Source organism: Maylandia zebra, linkage group LG16 (genome assembly GCF_041146795.1).
Source record: "Maylandia zebra isolate NMK-2024a linkage group LG16, Mzebra_GT3a, whole genome shotgun sequence".
NCBI classification, from domain to species: domain Eukaryota; kingdom Metazoa; phylum Chordata; class Actinopteri; order Cichliformes; family Cichlidae; genus Maylandia; species Maylandia zebra.
The window spans coordinates 23,407,242-23,416,829 of record NC_135182.1 but is presented as its reverse complement, the minus strand read 5'-3'; the positions used below and the strand labels follow the sequence as shown (position 1 = coordinate 23,416,829).

At 43.6% G+C, this 9,588-nt stretch overlaps 1 protein-coding gene across 1 annotated transcript; it reads right to left on the bottom strand.

The window, feature by feature from the left end:
* Nucleotides 1-51: 51 nt before the first annotated feature.
* LOC143413014 (uncharacterized) lies at nt 52-7,468 on the bottom strand. The gene is made up of 3 exons (XM_076875117.1): nt 7,381-7,468; nt 7,144-7,244; nt 52-6,919 (listed from the first exon to the last, which is right to left on the bottom strand). Exon 3 carries the CDS (start codon nt 3,634-3,636, stop codon nt 2,203-2,205), a length of 1,434 nt encoding a protein of 477 aa, XP_076731232.1. The 5' UTR covers nt 3,637-6,919; nt 7,144-7,244; nt 7,381-7,468; the 3' UTR covers nt 52-2,202.
* Between the last annotated feature and the right edge of the window lie 2,120 nt (nt 7,469-9,588).

Below are 9,588 nucleotides of genomic sequence, written 5' to 3'. Positions count from 1 at the left end.
ATCAAGAACGACAGAAGAGTCTCTAACGGGTGCAGCCATTTATTTCCTCACCACACACGGCTCCTTCTCTGGACGTTGAGCACCGTGAAAACTATAAAATAAGAAAAAATTGATACCCGTACAGTACCTTTTAAACTATAACAATGAGCAATAACAACAATGAGCTTAAGTTAACTCAGGCAAGTTCAAACAAGTAATTCTGAGATATACAGTCACAGATTAAATAAAGCAAAAGGGGTTACTTCAAACAGCATCAAGGGGGTTACACAGTTCAGTTAAATAAAATATAACAACAGATCACCTCTCATCACATACCTCAGTCCGCTTGCCAAGGGTGCAAAAACTCCGGTAAACACTTAAACACTTCGGCCCGTTTCTCATGGGGTGCTGCTAGCTTGCATGACACACATGTCTAGCTAAAAAATAGCACATGGATGTAAGTAACGTAAATACAGAATGAAAAGGTTTTCAGATAGCTCACAATACAAACACAGCAACATACCTTACATTAGAAACACACTTATCACTTATCAAAGTATTATCGTAACTTACATGGACTTTGTACAACTTATTCCTGCCGCGACATACTGCTCCATACACATTACGGGGCAGGCCTCTGAGCGCATCTGTCCTCAGTGCGCCTGCGCATACAGTTCCGACAACCCCTGCAAGGATGACTTTTGCTACAGATCAGCGGTTCATTACACTCCCACCAATCATGCTATGATTTACAAACTAGCTAATCATACATGATTTGAACAACAACAAAATGAAACCACTTCAACCAATATACAGGTGTACAAACATCATAGAGCAGGTGCCACCTGGACTGTTACATTGTTTATGTCAGTTCCTCTCAGATAATAACATGGTTGTTATTACTCTCTTTCAACAAGAACCACCAGTTTTTGAATAGGCCGCTCGATAATGGGGGGCTTGAAAGCACGGTCCTGTTTCTTGGTCTGACTTCGGACTCCTACTTGAACTTTGACCCGACGGACTAAACCATCATCGCCTTCGATAGTTTCAACGATACGCCCCAGTTGCCACTGACACCTTGGTAACATATCTTCCTTGATGATAACAATGTCATTCACTTTTAGATTACGGCGGGTTTTGTGCCACTTCTGTCTTGTGGAGACATTCATGAGGTATTCTCTTTTCCACCTACCCCAGAACTGCTCAGTTAAGTATTGTACTCTACGCCACCTCTTCGCTGCATACAAGTCTTCTCTCACAAATTTCCAGGTGGTGGTAGAGCAACTTTGGACTTCATCAGTATAAGATGGTTCGGAGTAAGAGGTTCAGGTGCCTTTGGGTCACAGATACTGTCCACAGTCAAGGGGCGACTATTTACAATAGCCATGGCCTCATAAAACAAAGTTCTAAGAGAGGCATCGTCTAGTCTTCCTGCACACTGAGCAGTAGTGGCATTTAGCACATTACGAATGGTTCTAATTTGGCGTTCCCAGATGCCACCAGCATGACTTGCAGAAGGAGCATTGAAAACAAACTCACACTGTTTGTCTGCCAGGAAAGCCTCCAGTGCCTGCATGTCACATTGTTTGAGAGCCTCTCTGAACTCATTTCTGGCTCCTACAAAGTTTGTGCCTTGGTCACAGCGGAGTTGGCAAACAGCTCCTCTGAGGCTGATGAAGCATCTAAGGGCGTTGATGAATGCGTCTGTTGATAGGTCTTCTAGCATCTCGATATGAACAGCACGTGAAGACAGGCATGTAAAGATAAGCCCATACCTTTTGTACTCCTTACGGCCCCGCTTGATGGAAAATGGACCAAAGCAATCCATACCAGAGTACGAGAAAGGAGCGGAGGCTTCAGTCCTTTCTTTTAGGAGCTCTGCCATGCGTTGCTCCTCGGTGGGGCGCCGAAGTTTTCGACATTGCACACATTTATGTATTAACTTGGCAACTGCTTTGCTTCCCCCAAGCACCCAAAACCCATTTGCTCTGAGTTCTGCTAGGGTTTGACTGCGACCCTGATGACAGATGGTGGCATGGTAATGAGACAGTATTAGTCTTGTGATGTGACTTTCCTTTGGAAGGATAACCGGGTGTTTTAGTTCTCGACTGAGCGTTGCCTTTGTCAGTCTTCCACCGACACGAAGAAGTCCTTCATCTAAGATGGGATCAAGACAACTTAGGGGGCTAGAGCATGGAAGAGAGTTGCCCTTCTGAAGTGTCTTTATGTCTTGCAAAAGGCTTGTCGCTGAACCAGACTGATTACTAGCTCACAAGCTTTTCTCCTTTCCTCTACCGTCACAATGCTGCTGACACGATCTGACTTCATGCCTAGTCTCTTAATTCTTGCAACTACTGTAATGAGCGTTGTCCAGCTGGAAAAGCGGCTTAGACAGTTCAGAATGTCATTTTGCTCATTTGCATGGGTGGCAAAGGTTTTCACCGATTTAACTTCAGGGTCACAGACTAGCAAATCTGGTGAAAAATGTAGTGTTGGGTGTATCTCAGGTTTCCATAGAAATTTAGGACCCGATAACCAGTTCGTTGACAGAATGTCCCCTGCACATAGACCTCTCAAAGCGTGGTCAGCTGGGTTTTCTGCCGTATCCACATAGTGCCACTGAGCAGGATCTGTGGTTTCTCGGATTAGCTGAACACGATTTGCGACAAACACATGGAATCGCCGTGCCTCATTGCTGATGTAGGCCAATACAACTTGGGAATCAGTCCAAAAGAATTCCTCGTCAATCTGCATGCCGAGCTCTGTTTTTAACATGACGCTTAGCCTTGCGGAGATTACTGCAGCCGAAAGCTCCAGCCTTGGGATGCTCATGAGCTTTGTTGGTGCAACTCTTGCTTTGGCTAACACAAGGCTACAGTGTACTTCATCCTTTCCATTCATGTATCTGAGGTAGGAACATGCACCATAACCTATGTTACTGGCATCTGAAAAGTGATGCAGTTCCACCCTCACTATGTTGCCAAAGTCTGGAGGATGGTAGCATCTGGGTATCGCTATTTCCTTTAGCTTGTGTAGATTCCTTTTCCATTGCTCCCACTGTGCATGTAGGCTATCGGGAAGCTGATCATCCCAACCTATGCCCATGCAACACAGCTCCTGGAGAATACATTTACCACTCAGGATAAAGGGAGCTACAAGACCAAGAGGGTCGTAGAGGGAGGAGACAGCGGACAGGATACCACGACGAGTTAAGGGTTGGTCCCTTTTGTCAATGTTGAAGCTGAAGGTGTCACTTTCTATTGACCACTGAATGCCAAGTACGTGACCCTCCGCTGTTGAATCCAGGCTAAGGTTGAGAGGTCCAGTGGTTCCTGCCCTTTCTGAAGGCGCAACACCACGTTGCTGCTGTGCATTGATAATCAGGTCTGTAGCTTCTGTGACTGATGGGACGCTAGTCAGTCCATCATCAATGTAAAAGTTATTTTCAATGAAAGCAGCAGCCGAAGGATAATCGGCTTCGCATTGCTGTGCAAGATATTTAAGGCCGAAATTGGCACACCCTGGAGAGGAACCAGCACCGAAAAGGTGCACCGCCATTCTGTACTCTTGGGGTTCTGTTTCCAGCTGACCGCCCTTCCACCATAGGAACCTCAGGTAGTTCCGCATGTTGGGTGGAACATAGAACTGATGGAACATTTTTTAAATGTCGCAGGTGATGGCTACTGCTTCCCTCCTAAAGCGGCAGAGAACTCCTACTAGAGAGTTTATCAGATCAGGGCCGGTCAATAAGGTGTCATTCAGAGAGATGCCCAGAAACTTGGCTGAACAGTCGAAGACCACCCTAAGTTTATCTGGTTTCCTAGGATGGTTCACCCCATGATGTGGGATGTACCAAATTGTCTCTCCCTCATGTGCTGGGGGGGCTGGTTCTGCAACATCTTTGCTGATGGTTTCCTCCATGAATGCTGTGTAATGGTCATGGTACTGCCTATTGGACCTTAACTTCCTCTTGAGGTGTTGCAAACGAGCTTCAGCCAGTCGCTTGTTGTTTGGCAGCATGGGTGGAGAGCTGCCCTTGAAAGGAAGTGGCATCTCATAGTGTCCATCCTTCCTTTTCCTGATTGTGCTGCCGAGGAGTTTTACAAAATGAACATCATCTTGAGAAACATATTTATCTTGATAGTTTCTTTCGCTGAAATCCATTTCTAAGACCTTTAACGCATCATTGACCGGAGGCAATGGCATTTCCTTTACTGCCACTCTGTGTACAAAGCTTTGATGTTCCTTTCTATCAAGATATGGATTTGCTGATCTTATGATGCTCCAGCCAAGCACGGTTCTTTGAGCAAATGGATGGTTTTCTGACCCTACAATGACTTCTAGAGGGGCCAGTGCTGATGGGCAATCATAGCCAATCAGCAATCCCACTTCACAGTCTTGAAGTGGCTGCAGCTTGTTTGCCAGTTGCCTCAGATGTGGCCACTGAAGTGCGGTGTCCTTTGTAGGAATGTGAGACTTATCGACTGGGATGAAATCCCTTGTGTATGCCTGGCGTAGCTTAACATGCGACTCACTATGGAGCCCACGAACTTGCAATCCACAAGCCACTTTGCTAGCTATGACTGTGTCTACTGCTGTCATTGTACTGAGCCTTAATTGCACTGGCTGAGTCTTCACATTTAGTGCAGAGACCAGATCTCCCAAGATGAAAGTTGAATCGCTCTGTGTGTCAAGCAGAGCATATGTGAGAATCTCACTGTGGGGGTCTTCTGCCAATGACACAAAAACTGGAACAATGCTAGACGTAGCCGAGGAGTGTCTTGTCAATGTGTGTGACATGACATTGCGGACTTCCTTTGTCTCATTTCCTGCAGATGGTGAATCACTGTTTAACATTTCACTGGCTCCCTCAATTCTCTCTATGTGCAAGCAAGTTGGATGATTTCGACCACATATAGTGTATGTGTGCCTTCTTTTGCATTCTTTACTAGTGTGACCCTTTCTTAAACAGCCGAAGCAAAGACGGTTTTCACGAATGAAAGCTCTCTTTTCATCAGGAAGCCTTGTGGCAAAGGTTGGGCACTTGGTGACACCGTGTGTTTCATCGTTGCAGACGAAGCATGGAGGTCTTGGCTTTGAAATTAAGGTCCCTGGTTTACCTGCAGAGTGTTTAGCTTGAGCATTGGTGCTGAGTGCCTTGGTTCTTTTAGGAAGCCTTTCATCTGTTACTTTAGTGGTTAATAAGAAGGGAGAAGCAATGGGGTTGCAGGCTATTCTAGCTTCCCTTTGTAGAAATCTGGTGAAATGAGCAAATGGTGGATACTCTTGACATCTGTCTAGTTCATCCACAACAACGCGACCCCATCTGCGTACCAGCCATTCGGGCAGTTTTTTGAGAAGTTTATGATTTTCTTCACAATCATTTAGAATTGCCAGCCCTTTAACATGAGGGATGGCCTCAGCACAACTTTGAAGGAAATCTGAAAACTCTCTGAGGGCTACTGGGTCATTGGGAGCTATTTTTGGCCATTTCATCAGTTTATCCCTGAAAGCCTTTTGGACGACAAATGAACTTCCATACCTCTCCTGAAGAATCTCCCAGGCACCCTGATATGCATCTTCTGAGTTTCGATAGAAGAATCCTTCGACCGCCTTCCGTGCCTCACCTGCAAGATAACTTTTCAAGTACAACATTTTTTCGCCTGCGGGGAGGGGTTTGTGGCCAATCAATGCCATAAAGGATATCTTCCAGTCTATAAACTTTAAAGGGTCAGCTTCGGCATCCACACGTTTGCTAGAAGTCGTAGAGGTGGCTCCAGAGTATGAATCTGAGCCCTTTGAATGCTCTGAAATAACTGTTTCTGTTTCAGTTTTCCCAAAAACAGATCCATACTCCTCCTTACTTAATATCATCCTTACACGCTCCTTCTCGAGCCTGTCATTAAAAGTCTCATCTATATCTTCTAGTCGTTTACTAATGAGATCACAAATTTCTGTTGTTAGGGCAACACACGCATCCATTTTCTTGACAACATCTGGAGTAGAAGTATGATTACGTCGGATAGGCTCATACAGTTCATGCATTAATGCTTCTTTAGCCTTAATGTCCGTTTGTGTTCTAACAAGGTCTTCGTTTGAGCAGAAACCTTTCAGCTTTGTTCTAACTCCTCTTGCTAACTCCTTCCAGGACTCATATGCCTTGCTAAATGACCTTTCATTTTTCTTGGCTTCCTGTTCATGCATCTCCTGCCCCTTTTCTGTTAGTCTTCGCTCTCTGGAGCTGGACCTGGCCTCTTGTGCCTCTGTAGATTTGTCTATTTCTTCAACAGGGGACAACATTATTATTAATTTTATTTTTGGCTTGTTGCACCTGCCCTTTTAAGTGTATATATCTGAACTCAAATGGGTTGAGTGGTGGTTTCAAAACTTATTAACACTCAACTTAGATATTTGCACCTTTAACCTCACAGACTGGCAACAAAACCCAAATAATACTAATGATGCCCTCAAATCAGACAATTTGCCACCTAAGTTTTTACAGAAGTACAACTGATAGCATAAAGCCCAGATTCAGTCTTAGACATTCTGATGCAAGAAATGTGGGATATTCAGCATCACAACTTTACATGCTACTGTGTTAAATACAGAAGAGGTCTTTCTTTCTTGCATTACTTTAGACTGCCATGTTGAAGATCATTTGCTCACACAGTTTACAAGATGAAGGTGTGCATGACATTGTATTTATAATGTCCTTATTTTGAGTCCTTTACTGATCCAGCAGTCTCTGGATGATGCGATACACTCCTTTACTCACAGTTCGACGAAAGAATAAGATGAGTGTAGATGGCTGCAAGGCAGCGATGAGTTTTCACTGCAGCAGCCCTTGGCATCAAGAACGACAGAAGAGTCTCTAACGGGTGCAGCCATTTATTTCCTCACCACACACGGCTCCTTCTCTGGACGTTGAGCACCGTGAAAACTATAATATAAGAAAAAATTGATACCCGTACAGTACCTTTTAAACTATAACAATGAGCAATAACAACAATGAGCTTAAGTTAACTCAGGCAAGTTCAAACAAGTAATTCTGAGATATACAGTCACAGATTAAATAAAGCAAAAGGGGTTACTTCAAACAGCATCAAGGGGGTTACACAGTTCAGTTAAATAAAATATAACAACAGATCACCTCTCATCACATACCTCAGTCCGCTTGCCAAGGGTGCAAAAACTCCGGTAAACACTTAAACACTTCGGCCCGTTTCTCATGGGGTGCTGCTAGCTTGCATGACACACATGTCTAGCTAAAAAATAGCACATGGATGTAAGTAACGTAAATACAGAATGAAAAGGTTTTCAGATAGCTCACAATACAAACACAGCAACATACCTTACATTAGAAACACACTTATCACTTATCAAAGTATTATCGTAACTTACATGGACTTTGTACAACTTATTCCTGCCGCGACAGACTGCTCCATACACATTACGGGGCAGGCCTCTGAGCGCATCTGTCCTCAGTGCGCCTGCGCATACAGTTCCGACAACCCCCGCAAGGATGACTTTTGCTACAGATCAGCGGTTCATTACACACTGTATCATTTAATTTTAATGTGTCAGTGGCCAGTGTGACATAAAAACTGTACCCAGTAATACCAGCAAAATCTGACAGCAAAAAATCTCTGAAGTTTGCTGACTTTGACTCTCTCCCTAAACTTCGACCACCATCTATGGCAATGTAGAATTAAGGCTACGGGTATTTTTGAAAACGGAGATTTTCCGTTTTCGTTTTAAAAAATAATCCCGTCCACACGTAAAGGCAGAAATGAAGGAAAACGCTGCTAGGAACATGCCAAAGCAACAGGTGGCGATATATTTCTAACCGTGCAGAAATGTTGGCCAATCAGAAGTCTAGAAGCCTCGGTGGGAAATAGTAAACAGGGATGGGGCATAGAAGCAGAACCGAGTCGTATGTGTGGAGGGACAGAAACTAGGGTTGCCAACCGTCCCATAAAAAACGGAATCGTCCCGTATTTCGAAACAAAAGTACACGTCCCGTATTGAGCTAATGAGGAACGCACTTTGTCCCGTAATACAGTGAGAATAAAAAGTAGTCTATAAATGTTAATGGAATTAACGCTTTGTTTGAAAACATAATTCCCAGCCCCTCTCCTGCTTTGTGACCAATGAGCTGACAGCACACTTATGACAATTCGAGTATGACAATTCAGATTACCGCTCATCTCATTGGTCGAGGAAAGGTCGCTTGCGGAGAAAATACCGGAAGACAACAGATAACCATAACAAGAAGCATGGCCAACAGGGAAACAAACGCCGACACTGTGGTGCAAGTCTCGGACGACACTACACCTAAAGCTGGGCAGACACTGTGCGATTTTTTTCAGTAACATTATTCAGCTCCTGCTCAAACTGCACGATTGACTCACAGGGGTTAGAAGTTGGTAGCTCACGATGCAGGGTCTCGCACTATACCGCCCGATGCTCTGATGCGACCTGAGTGCTCACACTGTGCCTCCATAAAATGAAGGTTATAACAGAAAATCTGTCGCTCTCTCTCTCTGTCTTTCACTCACACAGACACACCACCACCATCAACTTTGCTAAATTGCTAATGAAAAACATTGATCAGGCAGCTGTGATTGAGCAGCAATGTAAATCCAACTATTTTCACGGTTGTTGTGGTCGTGATAATTTTGTGAGGCCACATGGAAAAGGCTCGGATGAGCTTTCCAAAGTTCTACAAGTTGTGCCTCCATCACTTGTGTCCAGATCACACGTACTAAATCTCTACATATTTAGTGTAAATTATCACATCCCTGTAACTGAAGGGATGTAAAGATAGAAAAAAGAAGTAAGGATCTTTACAAAGTTAGTGCGATACAATGGGAGCTCAAGGTGTTACAAGCATATTAGACGCTTGCCTTAATGACACATCTAATCCAAGCCTGGAGGGAACTGCAATAGGTACATTCTTCTATTAGTATATTTTGTGTTGAAGAGACTCACCTCATTAACGCAAAGACATGTTTTGGGTTTTGGAGCTTAGGTTCTAGTTGTGAAGGTTAAGGTGGACACATCAGAGTTGTTATAAATGTGATGAATCACGAGCTCTGCAGTTTGTTAATAGCTGATCACGAGGCAACATGAAAACCGGTTTAGCTAGAACACCATGTATTATTACTGAATACCCACCTGACAGTGAATGAATCGAAGCATCACCAGTTTAAATGCAAATTCATCCCTGCTACACTTGATGTAACATAAGTCTGACCATCACAACCACAGCCACTGTGTATCAGTCTAACACAGATCTTTACTGTGAATTCACCACAGTCCTGCAAACTAACTAAAATATGTAATTTCTTAAAGCACATCATATGAACTACTTTCAACCCACTTTAATTCCCAAACATTTCCGTTATAAATGACACCGCTTAACCAAAAGTAACAAGTCCGTTATGAAAATGTAAAAAGTAGAAAGTAATTATATTTGTGTTAAAATATAGGGAGTAAAAGTAAAAAGTTAATAAGTACTCAAGTAAAATATAGATACCTGAAAACTACTTAAGTACAGTCCGACCCACTTCTGTGGAAGAACCAGAATGAGCATGTAAAAAGATGTGA

Bases quoted from the DNA above. Each gene is read 5' to 3' on its own strand.
- LOC143413014 (XM_076875117.1), bottom strand. From the start codon at position 3,636: ATGTTCCATCAGTTCTATGTTCCACCCAACATGCGGAACTACCTGAGG.